The 17,507-nt window shown below is 44.2% G+C and overlaps 2 protein-coding genes across 2 annotated transcripts; both read right to left on the reverse strand.

Annotated features, from left to right (window-relative positions):
• Positions 1 to 50: 50 nt before the first annotated feature.
• LOC116879233 (keratin, type I cytoskeletal 18-like) lies at positions 51 to 1,450 on the reverse strand. Its single transcript, XM_032877289.1, is given in 2 exon segments — positions 51 to 784; positions 786 to 1,450. Coding segments are annotated over 2 exon segments (1,302 nt in total). The 5' UTR covers positions 1,409 to 1,450; the 3' UTR covers positions 51 to 105.
• Positions 1,451 to 7,377: 5,927 nt separating this feature from the next.
• Positions 7,378 to 17,269, reverse strand: SNIP1 (Smad nuclear interacting protein 1). Its single transcript, XM_032877293.1, has 4 exons — positions 16,975 to 17,269; positions 15,620 to 15,722; positions 9,788 to 10,386; positions 7,378 to 8,890 (listed from the first exon to the last, which is right to left on the reverse strand). The coding sequence occupies exons 1-4, from the start codon at positions 17,199 to 17,201 to the stop codon at positions 8,626 to 8,628; spliced, it is 1,194 nt and encodes a 397-aa protein (XP_032733184.1). The 5' UTR covers positions 17,202 to 17,269; the 3' UTR covers positions 7,378 to 8,625.
• Between the last annotated feature and the right edge of the window lie 238 nt (positions 17,270 to 17,507).

Raw genomic sequence — 17,507 nt, forward strand, 5'->3', positions numbered from 1 at the left:
ATCGTGCAAACATTCGTTTTTGTTTTTTTTGTTTTTTTGGTTTTTTTGACCTTGGAACTTTTTATTGGCCTCCTGCTCCCCAAAGGGTACCCTGCTTCTGCTCCCTCAATGCTTCAGAACTTTGGTGTCATTGGTCTCCGACCCGACCTTGCCGTCCACAATCCTGCGGGTAGTGGTTTTCTGGATGGTCTGCATGGAGCTGCTGCTGTCCAGGGCATCACTGAGATTGAAGTCCTCCCCATCTTCCCGCAGGCGACGGTAGGTGGTGATCTCAGCCTCCAGCTTGACCTTGACATTCAACAGGTCTTCCTACTCCTGGGCCTGGCGCTGCCCCTCTGCCCGGGTCTGGGACAGCTCAGACTCCAGGTGCAGCAGGACCCCGTTGAGCTGCTCCATCTGCATGGTGTAGCGGGTTTCGACCTCCCTAAGGCTGTTCTCTAAGCTGGCCTTCAGGTTTCTCATCGAGTCCAGGTTGATCTCCAAGGACTGGGCGGTACGTCTCAGCTCCGTGAGGGTCATCTCAGCCTCTCCTATCTCCGTGGTCTGTGTGGTGACCACTGTGGTGCTTTCCTCAATCTGCTGGGACCAGTACTTGTCCAGCTCCTCTCGGTTCTTCCGAGCCAGCTCGTCATACTGGGCCCGGATGTCTGCCATGATCTTGCTGAGGTCCTGAGACTTGGGGGCATCCAACTCCACGGTCAACCCAGAGTTGGCAATTTGGTTCTGTAGACCCTTTACTTCCTCCTCATGGTTCTTCTTCATGAAGAGCAGCTCCTCCTTGAGCCTCAATCTCTGTCTCCAGCTGCAGCCTAGTGACATTGGTGTCATCGATGACCTTGCGGAGCCTGTGGATGTCACTCTCCACGGACTGGCACATGGCCAGTTCCGTCTCATACTTGACTCTGAAGTCATCAGCAGCAAGACGGGCATTGTCAATCTGCAGAACGATGCAGGCATTGTCCACAGAACTTGCAAAAATCTGAGACCTCAGCTCCTCGATGGTCTTGAAGTAATGCCCCCAGTCTCTGACCTGGGGTCCCTTCTTCTCCAGGTGTTCCCGGATTCTCACCTCCAGTCTCTGATTATCTGCCTCCAGGCTCCTCACCCTCTCCAGGTAGGAGGCCAGGCGGTCATTCAGGTCTTGCATGGTTTCTTTCTCGCCCTGCATGCCCCCTATGCCGGCCAGACCCCCCGCCATCCCAGCGGCCAACCCCGTGGCCAGGCCTCCGGACCCCCAGCAGCCCCGGAAGCTGGTGGAGCGGGATACGGAGATCCGGGAGCCTGAGCCTCCGGCGCCTGCATAGACGCTGGCCGCGCTGCTGACGGGCCAGACCCGGTGGCTGGGCGACTGCATGGAGCCCAGGGACCGATAGTTGGAAGAGAAGGTGGAGTGGGTGGTGAAGCTCATGCTGTTCGGAGAGTAAGATGAGAGGCCAGGACTCGGGCTCGGGCCAGGGCAAACATTCGTTTTTATCATTAAGTCCGGCATCGTTAACTTGGTTTTCATTTGGCTCTTGGTTACTTCTCTTTCTGTAATTCCACGATCATGAGCGGGATTTTTTCTTCATATTTAATTTTTTTTCCACCTTGAAGTCTTTGGGTTTGTACAATCTGTAGATTGGTATCTTCCACTAGCTGAGAAATTTTCAGCTTTTTCTTTAGGTACTCCTCTGCCTCATTTTCCTCTCTCCTTCTGGAACTCAAATTGAACATAATCTCTATTTTTTTTACCCACTGTTTCCCATCTTTTTGTCTCTCTGCTGCATTCTAGATAATTTCTCTTGTGTATTGTCCTTGTAACCTGAAATCTTGCTGAACTCCCTTATTAATTCTAGAAGGGTTTTATTGCCGATTCCTTAGGATTTTTTACATAGACAATCATTTCATCTGCAAATAAGGGTTGTTGGTTTTGGGTCCCCCCCCCCGCCTTCCAATCTATATGCTTTTTATTTCTTTTTCTTGCCTTACTGTGCTGGCTAGGACTTCCAGTTCTACATTGAATAAGAATGGTCACAGTAGACATTCTTGACTCCTTCCCTATCTTAGAAGGAACGTATTTAGTCTTTCACCATTAGCTGTAGGATTTTTGTAGATGCTCTTTATTGAGGAAGTTCCCCTCTACTTTTGGTTTACTGATAGGTTTTATCACGAATATGTATTGAATTTTGTCAAATGCTTTTTTCTGTACCAACTGACATGATCATTTTTCCTCTAGCCTCTTGGGATAGTGGATTATATAGATTTCTTCCCGTATGTTAAACCAGTCTTGGATATCTGGAATAAACCTCACTTGGTCATGTTGCCTAATTCTTTTTATATATGCTGGATTCAATTTGCTAATTCCAGAATTTTTGTGACTAAATTTCTGGGATATTGGTCTGTAGGGTTTTTGTTGTTTCTTCTTCCCCCTTTTTCTTTTTTTTTTTTTGGTACTATCCTATTTGGCTTTGATATCAAAGTAATACTGCCCTTATAAAATGAGTTAAGAAGGTACTGCCCAATATTCTAATCTCTGGCAGAGATGGTATAGAATAGTGCTAATTCTTCTTAAAATTTGATAGGCTTTTTCAGTGACACCATCACCTCTGAACCTAAACATTTCTTTTTGGAAGCCTTTTATTTTTAATTATTTTAGAGAGAAAGAGAGAGCACTAGGGGGAGAGGGAGAGACAACTTGAAGCAGACTCCAGGCTGAGCACGGAGCCTGACATGGGGCTCCATCTCACGACCCTGAGATCATGACCTGAGCCAAAACCAAGAGTCCAACATTTAACCAACTGTGCCACCCAGGCACCCCTGGAAGCTTTCTCCATTACAAATTTAGTTTCTTAAATAATTATAGGACTATTCAGATTATCTATTTCATATCAGGTGAATTTTGGTAGCTTATGATTTTTGAGAAATTGGACCATTTGTTAAATTTATGTGCATGGATAATTTCTATCTTCCAGTTCACTAATTCTCCCTGAAGCTTCTGTTCTTTTGCTTGCTGCCATTTCTTGTTCCCTCTATTTTCAAGTTTATCATTTCTTTGAGAATAGTAACCATGAACATTTTATAGTATCTTATAATTCAAGTATCTAGTCTTTGAGAATCAGTTTGTTATTCCTGTTGGTTCTCACCTATAGTAACTTTTCTGGTGTGCTTTAAAAACATAATTGTATCTTTGCAGGGGGGAAAAAATGTAGAAGTAACAGGGGAGATTTAAAAAAAAAAAAAAAAAAAAAAAAGTCCCTGCCTCCAAAAAGTGATTTCATTCACTTCTATCATACTTCTGGAGGCATCATTAGTACAGGATCATCTTAAGCCAGGTTCAAGGCTTGAATTTTCCTGAGCTCCCAGGCTGCAAATCCCCAGGAGGATCTGATTTCTGATCACCTCTTTTATTCTGCAAACGACAGCCCTTTGGCATGCCAGCTTTTTATGGGAAACATTTAACAGTCTATTCATTGTATGTGGGCTCTGGGTTTTGATTCTGTCCCATTCAACATAGGGTAAGGTCTGATTGGCTAGAATCAAATGTGGTTTGCCATTAGATCAAATGTGGTTTCCAGGCATTTGTGCTCCATTTCTCCCTGAATTCTTGTTTATCTTTGCTTTTGGCCTGATAACATTTTTAATAATTTGTCAGTTCTTGAATGCTTCCAGAAATATTTTTGCTTGTATTTTATCCAGAAATTTTGGCTTTTTGCAGCAGGAGGATTCACACACAGACAAAATAACTTAGTCCATCATTAAGAGAAATCAGAAGTCTCACTCACTGTTTCCCCTATTGAACTTCCAGCACTTCCAAAACCTCATTAGTTCATCACCTCGGGCATTTCTAAGTGCTAGCCTCTCTGCCTAGAAATACTGCTTTCTTTCCTGGACCTCACTGACCTCTTCTGGCTAGCTGTTCATTCTTCTTTGACTCCCGAGGCTTTGTTAAATCCTATCTCTCCATGCTTCCACAATCCCCAATGCTTCTACTTCCCAGCACTGTCTATAGCTGCTAGTTACATTGCTCTGCAAGGGCCAGACCTTGTACATCTCTCAACTACTTAGGAGGCAGTATATCGCAGTGGGTAAGAGTGTGGCACCTGGAACCAGAGTAGGTTTGAATCCTGGTGTGACCTTAACTTCTTTGTGCCTTGGTTTTTGCATCTGCAAAACAGAAAAATTCAAGGCTGTGTTAATGCTCATGAAAAATGGTTAGAATTGTGCCCATACATAGAAAGTTCTCCTAAGTACTGGGCAACTTTATTATCAACATCTCACCTCATAGCACTTGTCAGGCACCTGATTATTGAAATGTTTATATACTTTTATGAATCAACATGATGATTTCCAAGCAGCTCTGACTTGGTGAGGTGATTTGCCTGAGCCACTGTCTACCCCTTAATGACCCATCCACTGTGATTTCTTTGAACCCACTAGGAATCAAGAAGCCAAGAGGGGCCTGGGTGGCTCAGTGGGTTGAAGCCTCTGCCTTCGGCTCGGGTCATGATCCCAGGGTCCTGGGATCGAGCCCCACGTTGGGCTCTCTGCTCAGCGGGGAGCCTGCTTCCTCCTCTCTCTCTGTCTGACTCTCTGCCTCCTTGTGATTTCTGACTGTCAAATAAATAAATAAATAAATCTTTAAAAAAAAAAAAAAGAAGAAGAAGAAGAAGCCTAATGCACCAGCTGTCTTTTCCCTCAAATCTGTCCACTAAGGACCGCCAGGTTGCTGGGAGGGAATAGTCTAGAGCAAAGACCACTGAACCAGGACTGAGGTGATTTTTCATCCTAGCTCTACGCCTGCCTTGCTGCGGGACCTCAGGAAAATAGCGTCATTTTACAGAACTCCTTCCGCATATCCCACTCCACTCCTGTGGTCCCCTGGACTGCTTGGTCTGTAACAATGCCCTCTTCTACCAATAGTTCAAAACCAACCTGTTCTCTAAGACACACCACAAATGCCAACTCTTGCACAGGGTACACTTCTAGATGACTGCTCCGTTTCTAACTCACAGTTGTAATTCAGCTGTTAGCACAGTAAACTTATACAATCACTTGTTGGAATAACTCACTTGAACTTTAAATATGAACCAATCAACTGTCTTTTTCAATTGTTTCCCACTCAATAAATGAAAACTTTACCCAAAGAGACCAGATGAAGCTTTAAATTCCAAAGCTTTAATTTAAGTCAAGCAGGCTTCTCGCTTGCATAAACATACATACCCAGGAACGTTGTGGGTTCAGAACACCCATCACACAAGGAGGCACTGCTCGTTGATGTGTGCGAGTCACACTTGGGCTTTCATTAACATGCTTTCACCTCATTCCTCACATTCACGACTAATTTCCACAAAGGGAAGGATGTTAAAAAACATAACCCGCTGTGCACTGTATCAAATAATAATCAACCCAAAGTATGTATTTCAGTTCTAAGCCTTTTGAAACCAAGCTATATTGTATACTGGCACACTCCATACACTAATACAAAAATGATAAAAACAAACAAAACAAATCTCATTATCTGAATTAGTTATTCTGCTTTTACTTATCACCAGAATACAATAAAAATATTTGAAAGCTACATCACCAGTTGTTCTTAATGAGGTCTCCTTTGTCCATGTCCAAATGAGAGAACTAGGTGACTAGAAAGAGGTTTGATGGAAAAAACCTGAAGATTCCATCCTATACTTCAGCAGTACTCTAGACCACTAGAGGTTTTGGGAGAGGGGCTCAGAAACAAAGTTCTGCTTTTATAGAGAGCTTGGTTTTGACAACAATGTTTTACAGCCAGTGGGGAGAACAGGTAGAGAATAAAGAAGTTGCAAATGGCTAGGAGGAACATGAGTCACCAAGCAAAGAATTCAAGAAGAAAGTTGTAGGATTATGTCAACTTCAAATGAGAAGTCCACTAGTGATATCTGGCTTTGGAGATGGGTAGTGTCTTTTTTTTTAGCCTTTTTTTTTTTTTTAAAGATTTTATTTATTTATGGGGTGCCTGGGTGGCTCAGTCAGGTGGGCGTCTGCCTCTGGCTCAGGTCATGATCCCAGGGTCCAGGGTTCAAGCCCCACATTTGGCTTTCTGCTCTGGGGGCGGGGGGAGAGCTCTCCCTCTGCCCCTTCCCACTTGTGCTCTCTCAAATAAGCAAAATCTTAAAAAAAAAAAAAAAAGATTTTATTTATTTATGAGAGAGCACAAGCACGTGCACAAGCAGGGAGGGGGGTGAAGGAAGAAGGCCAAGTGGACTCTGTGCTGAGTGAGGACCCTGACCCAGGGCTTGATCCCAGGACCCTGAAATCATGACCTGAACCAAAGTCAGATGACACTGACTGAGCTGTCCAGGCGTCCTGACCCTCTTTTGTGGAAAAAAAAAAAAGGAAAAAAAAGGATGTCAGCGTTTTGGAGGAGGGTGGAAGGGGGGCACCTTCCCAGATGTTTGACATGACTCTTTTAATGCAAGAAGCTATTCCTCCACTAAAGCAAGTTTACTTCACAATTGGGACCTTTTACTGAAGAATGTGGGCAAGTGGTCACACCTAGTATGCTGCCCAGCAGGACAGAGTTTGCAGCAAAGCTGGAGGCTGCCTGAAAGCAGTAGTAGGAGCACAAACTGAACAGGAGGCCCTGGAGGCCAAATTAGCACCTGATTCCAGCAAGAGAAAGCCATCGGCTGGGATCCATCAAAGCAAAACCTTTCAGACAGACACAGATGCAATAGGGGCTCTGCGGCAGATAGGAAAATAGCAGTCACAGTGGCCACTGTGGAGCACACGGGCGTGGGGGGATGCTAACTGCTCTCTTGACATTAGAGCTTCCCTATGTCTAACTGACCTCATTAAGTATTCACTCTTTAAGGGGACCTTTTCCTTTTTTTGGCATAAACGCTAGTCAGCTGCTGCTCCCCACACTAGTCAGCACTTAGTCCTGAGTCCACATGGGTAGGTGAGACCCACCCTTGGTAGGTGGGAGAAAGACCATCTCACAGCATCACAAGTTTCCAAGAGGAGCAAACAGTGGACCGCAGCACTGAGCAGCATCACCCTCTCCGCCCCCCGCCCCCCACAGGCGACACAGCAGGGACAGGGATGCGCTGGTACAAGCCCCACTATGTAGAACCTGCCCCAACAGGCTAGGAAAACCCCTTCGCTGCCAATTCAGAAACTGCCGCGGCCACCGCAGGACCAGGACTCACTTGCTGGTGTGTGAGGGTCTAGCTTCCAGAGCTGCTGCTCGCCCCAACTTCACTATTTCCTGGTCTCACCGCAGCACACCCTCTGCAACTACTAGGAATTTACTAGGTAAACTACTGTTTACCTCCAAAGTCCTGACGCAAAGATGACTGTGGCTACACACAGACCAATAAACACAAGGTCCTTCTGCCAAGAAAGAATAACCCTTTGAAATGGGGCTATATTTACAAATTTTATTATTTTTTTATCCCAAAAATACATATAAATGAAAACCTGCTATTCAAATGCAGGGAGGCCTTCGCCTATAATGTAGTATCACATTTACATCACAAAACATTCTCATATGAAAATCAGTATGCAGCTCTTTCACTCACACTTTTATGTATACACACACAAACACCCACACACACACACACCACACACACACAGTGTATGGAAGTAGCTACGACTCTGTTACTTACACATATTCCTCTGTGGAAAATTAGGAAACAGGGCAACTCCCTTGCTTCCCGGCCTTGGGAAAGTAAATACAACCTCTCTGAACATTTTCTAAAAAGATGAAACGTGTCAACTATACAACCTCCTTTACACATATACATACGTTGTTAGAATAAAGCAAGGACCGTGCTACATGAACGACACTGTTTTGCAAAGAAGGAAAGAGAGAACATTTGAATAAAAATGCAAAAGTGAACAGATATGATGATCAAAATGGTTATGTACATGCTTTATGGAGAAATCGGAATTCTCTCACAGGAAACCGATCCATGACCCATTTCGGCCTCTCGTGACGTTAGATCAGCACCCACTAGCAGGAGCCAGGATCTTCCTGCCCAGTCGCAGCTTCAGCACGTCCCATAAAGCATCTGTTTAAGTCCAACAGTTAATAATGAGGTCATGTGGTAAGTTCCCACCCCCCAAAAATGAAGTGCAAAATCAACTTCTGTGACTCAAGAGCTCAACCAGGTCAAAGCTTTGGTATATAATGGAGGCTGTTTTGGTGACAACCAAAGCTTAGTAAGATTCTCTGTATCAGGGTTTGCCCCAAAAACAAAAAAACAAAAACAAACCCAGTCCACAAAGCTTAACACCTATATAAATAAAGTAATTGTACAACGAGAACAAGCCACAATTCCCCTTGAGCCAAGGGTCTGTAGTTTCCTAGGAAGCAGTTCTGAAAGCACCAAGGACAGCCACGATGCTTCTACTGCAACACGATGTGTTGGTGAGACTGTTCTGAAAACAAATGCCCACAGGCAAGGGGCTGATGTGCCACAGAAAGAAGTTCAACCAAACAGAAGTCAGTTTTCTTATACTATAACATAAGGTGGTCAGCAACAGAGCGAAGACTTAAGGCAATAAGAGGCATTAACAGAGAGCACCGTGGTGCTCTCTGACTCAATCCCAAAACCTTTAAAGAAAGAAAAGGTCTCTCGAGAGTTTGGGCTGCTTCCGAGTTTGCTAGCTGTCAGATACTTCCTCCTCCTCCTCGTCATCCTCATCTTCTTTCCTGTCTACTTCAGAGGTGTCAGAGGACTCGTGAAGCAGGACATACTCTCTGCTGCTGAACCCAAATTTAAGTACATCCTTTTCCTTTAGTTCATAGTATCTCTGTGGCTCAATGCGCTTGTTGTTCAAGAACGTTCCATTGCCTGAGCCAAGGTCAATGATGTAGGGCTTCACCCTTCGGCCAACTGTCCCATCAGCACGGGTATATTCCACAAGCCTAGCAGAGAGAAAAGAGAAACTTATGAGCAAAATCCCACCTCGGACCATCTGGCATTTTGCTAACACGGCCTATGTGATGTAAATTACCTGGCTTGAACGCAATTCAAGTCCAAACTCTAGGAAAGCAAGGGGAAGGTATGGCTTGGATCTGGAAATTGGAAGTGTTAAATATACTTAGAAGAAAAGGCAGGAACTGGTTGCTGAGGGAGTAGAGGAGAGAAATTCATGGTAGATCAAAAGCTTAAAGTCAGAATCTAAGACCTCTTGCCATGATTAAGAAAATACATTTTTGCGTTGTTTATAATCAAGATGATGCTTCTTTCACCTTTATTTGAACATATTTTAGCTCCTGTCCCAATGGGAATAAAGCAGTGGATTTTAACTTCAGAGTCAAGGGAGCTAACTTTGAACCAGATCATTTACTAGGCTCTGCTGAGCTTCAATCTTCTCACCAGTCGAATGGGGATATTAACAGCTGACCTATCCTCCGCATAGGAGTGCTGTGATGATCAAACAGTAACAGAGGTCTACACAAACAGTCAAATACAGCTTAGCGGACACACATGCCAGCCACTCTCAGGTACGCTTCCATTTAACTCCCCAAATAGCCCTTTGAGGTAGGGAGAAACAGGTACAGAGAGTGGCTTGCCCCAGGCCAAACCCCTGGGACGTGGCAGTGGCAGAATTCAAAATCTGGATCTCTGACACCAAATGTGATGCTTTTAGACACACGTAAGTGATAATCCAAAGGGCGGTTAGATTCATAAACTTAATACGAAGATTAGATCTGCAGAGCATGGGATTCTTCTGCACACACGTGTACTCAAACGTTAGTAATCCTGAGACTCTCGGCTTCTGCCCACGCTTCTGGTTCTTCCTGCAAACGTGTACTCACCGATACTGAAAGACAGCGTGCTGCTTTGAGCAGGAGGGATGATCGATTGGGATGTCCGCTATGCGGCGGTGCCGACCTAAGAGGTAGGCGCTCTGCCGATGGATGTACATGACAGGAAGCACCTCGTCATTTTTAAAGGGGTAGAGGCGCCATCGTTTCTTGGGGATACGTGCTTCTGGGGGCTCACTATACTTAATGACGACACCCCGGAAGGTGTTGGTGTCCTCGAGAAGTGCCCCGGAGAGTTCAAAGCTTGGCTTTTCTTTAGCGGGTGCCTCTTTGTCTTTATTGTTGCCCCCAGGTCGGGGAACCGACCCCTGAGACTCATTACCACCAGCGCTAACTTCGTTCTTCTGGCGATTCTCCCGTCTTCGGGCGTTGTAAAACTCCCGCTCTGCGTCCTGAGCCTGTAGATTCTGAACATCTCGGTCCCGTCCCTGAGTCTGCCCACTCCCGGGCCTCTCATTAGAGCTTCTCCTCTGGTGAGAATGGCCCCGGTGTCTGTCACGGTCACTGTTTCTAGCTCGCCTGTGTTCCTGGCCTGATGATTCCCGGTGCTGCCGTTCCTCCCGTCCTCTCCGGGTATGATCCTCACGTTCCTGAAATTCAAACAGGTCCAGTAAATGAGAGACAGTCCACACTCTGTCAACAGATGCATTCAAAAAGCCATTTGTGATTTGGTCTTTGGAATTCAGAGCAAAATGTCCCACAGAAATCAGGTTAGCAGTGGTGGCTGTATTCCCTGGCAAGGCTCCACACACTATTTCCATAGTCACCTGACTACAGCTCTAATGCTGCAAGTCCAGGTTCACAGCCCTAGAAACTATGGCACCCTCACAGGGAAGCATACACATAAAACAGAACGAATGGAATTAAGTAGTCATGTATAAGATAAACATATAAAGAAAAACAGCTAGTTTTCTCTTACAACAAAAATGAAAATGTAATTAATTTTAAAATATCTCATTTCAACAGTAACAAAAATTGTTCAATACCAAGGAAGATACTTTAGAAGTATGTAAGACATATAAGAAGAAACTTGTAAAAATTTATTGATATTTTTTTAAGATCTGAAAAAAATTAATAAACATATCATGGTTTCTTGAAAAACAGTATTGAAAATCAGCTTTGCAAAAACTGCAACACATAACATCTATTAATATACCAGTAAGAAAATAAATCGGTAAGACAAACAATTCAAGAGAAAAAAATGGGCAAAGGATATTAACAGTTTTTCTAAGAAGTATCTAATGAACACACAAATATAGTAAACTTATCCTTATTAATAACCAAAACATCAGAGATCAAGAGGGAGCCCTGCACACTATGAACAAGGCCACCCTACCTAGAAAGGATAAAGAGGATCTGAGCACTGAGATCTCACTGCCTCCCCTACTCCCAGGGCTTCTCCCTGCTACACACACAGGGGTCAAGTACAGGCCTGCTTACTCAGAGCAGGACTCAGTTTTTCTAGACTGCCTAGCTTCCAAAGACAAGCATCAAGAGGGAGCCTCAGACTCGCATCCTTCCTACCTTAAGGAACTCACAAGCTTGCCACCACTACCTACTAATGTCATTATGCCCTTTATCCCTGATTAAATGAGTCACTAAGAGAAGCCACAGACTCCAGGTTATCACCCCCACCTCCCCCGTATCCTAATCCCCATAAGGTTCTATATATCCACTATTTCAATGGCCAATTAATCCTCAGTCCTCACTTTAAAGAGGCACAGACTGTGGCGCCTGGGTGGCTCAGTCGGTTAAAGCGCCCAACTCCTGATTTTGGCTCACGTCATGATCGCAGGGTCATAAGATTGAGCCCCATGTCAAGCTCCACGCTCAGTGGGAAGTCTGCTAGAGATTCTCTCTCCTGCTGCCCGCCCCCCAACCCCTGTCACACAGGGTAAATAAATAAAGATGGGTAGACCAGGCAAAATTAGCAAGAACTATGGAAAAGGATAGGACAAATTATACAGCCAGATGACACAAAATAACTAAGATTTCAATTATTGGTTAAGTAGGATAATATATATAATATGGTTCCTTTAAAAAAAAAAAAGATAGATTTATTTATTTATTTATTTATTTATTTATTTATTTATTATTTATTTGAGAGAGTGAGAGAAAGAGATCACAAATAGGCAGAGAGGAAGGCAGAGGGGGAAGTAGGCTCCCCGCTGAGCAGGGAGCCTCATGTAGGGCTCAATCCCAGGACCCTAAGATCATGACCTGAGCTGAAGGTGGAGGCTTAACCCACTGAGGGTTATATTTATATTTTTATATAAATATAAAATTTTTTTTATATTTATATAATATAAATATATGGTTTATATATAGGCTCCCCAATATGGTTCCTTTTTAAAAATTTTTTAGAAGATTTTATTTATTTGAGAGGGAGAGAGAGAAAGCAAAAGCAGCAGGGAGGGGCAGAGGGAAAAGCAGGCTCCCTGCTGAGCAGAACCCCTAACATGGGGCTGGATCCCATGGGATCCTGACCCAAGCCAAAGGCAGACGCTTAACTGACTGAGCCACCCAGGTGCCTCATGGTTCCTTTTTTTTTAATTGAAAATTTTGCATGGAAAACACACAGAGATACATACTAAAACATAAAGGAAAAAAGGAGAATGTAAGTATAAGAGAGCCATGAAATATAAATATCAAACTAGTAACATGGTTGCCTCTGGGGACTTAGATGATTTTTTTCTTTTTTTGGGAGGGAGGAGGGAACCTGCAACTTTGGGGATAATGGGAGAAGTAACCAGACACTATATATGCCATACTCTCACTTTTTACTTCATATACTTTCATATACCTATGTGTTATAATGAGCACACAATCAAATTTATTTTTTAAATGGTGGGTCAGATGTGGAGAAGAGAATGCCTGCAAGCACAAATCATGCTTAAGTCTGAAGCTGTGTGTATTCCTCCTTAGGATTAACCCATGTGAAAGTCACTCAGTGTCATCTGCCTGTCAAGCCCTTTTGCTTGAGAGCCATTTCCAAGTTTCCAACTGGAAATTAACTTTTCTAATTAACACACAGAAATCAGCTCTTAAAGAGATAATTTAATATCAGAAGAGAAATTAACATAGATAAACAAATGAAGACACATCAAAACAATAATAAACACAGAAAAGTTCCATTTTAGGCACGCCTGGGTGGCTCAGTCAGTTAGGCTTCTGGAGTCAGGCTCTTTGCTCAGCAGAGCCTGCTTCTCCCTCTGCCTGCTGCTCCCCCTGCTTATGCTCGCTATTTCCCTCTCTCTCTCTCTCTCTCTCTCTCTCTCTGACAAATAAATAAATAAATAAATAAAATCTTTAAAAAAAAAAAAAAAAAAAGCTTCATTCTAAAAGTCCCAGAACTTACCGTAAAAGGTTCATTTAGAAACCGCAGGTAGGGAGCTGCCAGTTGTACAGTGGAAAAAAACAAAACCCAAAAAACGAAAGGCCTCGTCCTGGTGGTGTGGCTCTGGGAGCTGCATTCTGAGAGCTAAAGCAGCGCCTGATCAATTCACACTGCACACCGCCAAGGCTGTCTGGCTTTCTATCTTTAAGATACTAGGAAGTTGGTCCACAGTCTCTCAAAGTAACAGGAAAATCCATTTTTTTAATGTCTATTTGCACACTGTAACACAGTCTCTTTAAAAACACAGAATGCTTGCCTCTCAAGTTTGAGGGAAAAGCAAGGGTGTCCCCTCTCACTACTCTCATTCGAGACAGTGCTAGAAGTCGTACTTAGTACAGTAAGACAAGACAAGGAAATACAATGCATAGAGATTATAATGGAAGAAATGAACCTGTCCTTATGTGAAAATATGATTGTCTATGTAAAAAAAAAAAAAAAAAGAAATCCCAAGAAATCTACAAAAAACCTTCCTGGACTAAATCAGCTGAGTTCAATGAGGCCACAGGATATAAGAAAAACACAGAAAAATTAAAAAATCAATTATATTTCTATAGATTAGCAATGAACATGTGGACCAAAACTTAAAAATATCACTTATAATCACTACCCCAAAGAAAAAACTTCATGTAAATCTAATAAACTATACATAGAACATAAGTGCTAAAAACTAAAAACGCTGAAGAAAAAAATCAAAGATCTAAATAAATGACTTAAACAGTGCTCATGGACTGGAAGATTCGATATGATAAAAAGCAATTCTTCAGGCACCTGTGTGGCTCAGTCAGTTAAGTGTCTGCCTTTGATTCAGGTCATGATCCCACAATGAAAGGAGTACCTGGCTGGCTCAGGTGGTAGAACATGGGACTCTAGAGTTCACGCCCCACAATGGGCGTGGAGCCTACATAACATGAAAAATAAATAAAACGTAAATAAAATTACAATAAGGTATCATTACACATCTACTAGAATGGCTGAAACAAAAAATAATGTCAACACCAAATGTTGGTGAGGATGCAGAGAAACGGCTTCACGTACAATACAGGTGGGAATCGTAGGATGGTACAGTCACTGTTAGGGACTGAATAGTGTCCCCCCAAAATTCATATGTCGCAGTCCCAACCACCATCCTCAGAATGTAACTGTTTTTGTGGTATTTTTTTTTTTTTGCTTTTGTTTTTGCTTCTTATTGAGATAAGGTCTTGAAAGACGTGATTAAGTTAAGATGACAGCAAAGCCCTAATCCAGTATGACTGGTGTCCTTGTATGAAGAGGGAGAGACACCAAGGGTATGAGCCCACAGAGGAACGGCCACGTGAGGTCACAGACAGGAAGGTAGCATTTGCAAGCCAAGGAAAGAAGCCTCAAGAGAAACAAGACCTGCTGACATCTTCATCTGGGACTTTAGCCTCCAGAGTTGTGAGAAAATTAATTTGTTGTTTAAGGTACCTAGTCTGTGGTATTTTGTTATGGAAGCCCTAGCAAACTACTATAGATACTAGCATACAACCTAAGAACTGTACTCCTGGGCATTTACCTCAGAGAATGAAGATACGTTCACACAAAAACCTGTACACAACTGTTACACAGCAACCCTACATATAATAGCCCCAAACTGGAAACAGTTCTTTAGTGGGCAAACGGTTAAATCCATGTCACAGAGTAGCACTCAGCAATAAAAAGAAATGAACTATTACTGACAGATACAACAGCCTGAATGACTCTCCAAAGAATTATGCTGAGTGAAAAGAGCCAATCCCTAAAGGATACATGTATGATTCTATTGACATAACGTTCTTTTTTTTTTTTTTAATATTTTATTTATTTACATGACAGAGAGAGAGAGAGATCACAAGTAGACAGAGCAGGAGACAAAGAAAGAGGGGAAAGCAGGCTCCCGCCGAGCAAAGAGCCTGATGCGGGGCTTGATCCCAGGACCCTGAGATCATGACCTGAGCCGAAGGCAGAGGCCCAACGCACTGAGCCACCCAGGCGCCCCTGACATAATGTTCTTGAAATGACAACATTATAGATACAGAGAACAGATTAGAAGTTGCCAGGACTTGAGGGGTAAGGGTGAGAAAGAAGTGGGTGAGACTACACAAGTACAACATGATGATCCTCGTGATGATGGAAATGTTCTGCATCGTGACTACAACAGTGTCACCTGTGACATTGTACTGGAATCCTGTAAGACATCCCCAGTGGGAAAAACAGTAAAGAGTATACCTCTGTATTTTTCTTTTTAACCACTGAACGTAAACCAACAATTACCTCAAAAAAAGTTTAACAAAACAAGCAAGGAAAACAAAAACCCATTTCTAGAAAAATCCATTACAGTACACGTAAACACACATGATGACGTGTTTGTCAGGATGGGAAGAGGTTCTAGATTTGGACCTGGTATCAAAACATCTCAATCCACTTACCTGCTTCACTTTGACTGTTGAGTGGTGAGGGCTTCGGCTTCTCTTACTCCGAGGAGACTTGCTTCTTCTCCCTGAGGACTTGTTTTTCTTTTTGGCTGGGGACCTTTTCAGAGCATGGTACACACAGGGTTTTATCTCAATTTCCCTTCCCCCAAATAAATTCACTTCAAGTAACAGGCTTACCTACTAACACAAAGAGCACATTTGTGAAGGGCTCTGCTTTTCACATTAACAGAGGCGAGCACTTCACTCTCCAGCCCTGACGTCTTCCTTGAGTTCCAGACCCACATACATGGCTATCTACTAAACCTTCTCACAGAGCATAACTCTTGCTTTCTCCAACCCCTCAAAACCCTTTCCTCCCTCAGTCTCTGCCATTTCAGTAACCACCTTCCAGCCTGCTCCTCAAGACAAAAACCTAGAAAACGCCCTTAACTCTTTTTTTCCCTCACCACCAACAGCTCCCCACTCCCTCCCCCCACAACCACATTAATCCATCAGTGAGTCCTGCGGCTCTATCTCCTCCCTCTCCCACCTCACTCCTACGACTCTCCTTGATCACCGGACAATTCCCCCCCTATGTCTAGAACAACCACATTAATTCGGCTTCAGGTTCTTTGAGCGCATTGTTTCCTCAGCCCGATCCTTACGAGGCAGGATTAGTCTTATCATTCGGGTCTCAACTCAGATGGCACCTTTTCAGGGAGCCCTTCTCTCACTTCCCTTCGAACTCCATCACATGCCTGTTTTAACCTCTTCTTTAACCTAATACTTGTTACTAACTGAAACTATTTTCTTTATCTGCTTACTATTTTGTCTCAAGGTGAGAGCGCATCAATTCCCCCAGGGCAAAGACGACTGCTCACCCTTGAGGCCCCTGTACCTAGGACACTCTTTAGCACCCAGTAAAAACTATGTTGAAGGAATGAATCAACGAGTCCAGCAAGAGATCATTTTCCTTCCAAATCTCTACCAGGTAGACCGCCTAAGCTCTCAACGTGGGAAACTTTTGGGGCAGATAACTGGAAAGCCAAAGCCGGCACTCCATTTGCAGGCAGATGGGGAAAATCTTTTATTTCAATTCGATCAGTACTACCTGCTGGGCCCGTACTCGGCCAAGAACTGGGCGCAGAGAGGAAGGGGTGGGATCCTACCCATTAGGCATCAGGCGCTTTAACCCAAGTGACAGGTACCAGAGTAAACATTCTTCAGCACAAACCCGACAGGCTCACTTCCATCGCTTTAAGATTAAATCCAAGCTGCAGCGCGCGGCATTCAAGGTGTGTTTCTGACGCTAGCCCTGTCTCTTCTCAAGGAGCCAGACCCAAGTCCATCCCGGGCGCCTTCCCACTTACCGGCTACCTCCTCGGGCTCGGTTCCCGCGGTGACCAGGGCGGCCCGGGTCGCCGGCTGGCGGGGACGCGCTACCCCCAGAGGAATCTGGGCGGCGGTGGGCGGGAGGCGCGGCTTCCGGGCTGAGGCGCTCCTGCTTCACCTTCACCACCACCGCCGCCGCCACCACGTCCCCGTCGCGGTGCCTCCGCCGGCTCCCCCGCTCCCGCTCGCTCTTTACCTCCTTCATGCTGAGATACGAGCCGAGCGAAGGAAAAACAGGTCCGTTGCGCTCCTCTCCCTGAAGGAAATGACGGCCCTGACCCCTGAACTTCCGCTTCCGGGTGCGTGTTCTCCCAGAAACCCTGGCGGCGGAGATCTAAGCACGTGACAACCGCTCCGCAGCTGGCGGGATTGTAGGGACCCGGTCGGGTGGCGGGAATTTTAAGTGTCAAAAAGAAACAGGGAAACAGCTCCCCTCGAGGCTGTTTGTTGCCGCGTTATTAGTAATTACTAAACGGAGACAATCTGAATGCCCAGCAGTAGGAAACTGTTT

The sequence above is a fragment of the Lontra canadensis genome, unplaced genomic scaffold (genome assembly GCF_010015895.1).
Source record: "Lontra canadensis isolate GAN:19392208 unplaced genomic scaffold, GSC_riverotter_1.0 scaffold60, whole genome shotgun sequence".
NCBI classification, from domain to species: Eukaryota; Metazoa; Chordata; class Mammalia; order Carnivora; family Mustelidae; genus Lontra; species Lontra canadensis.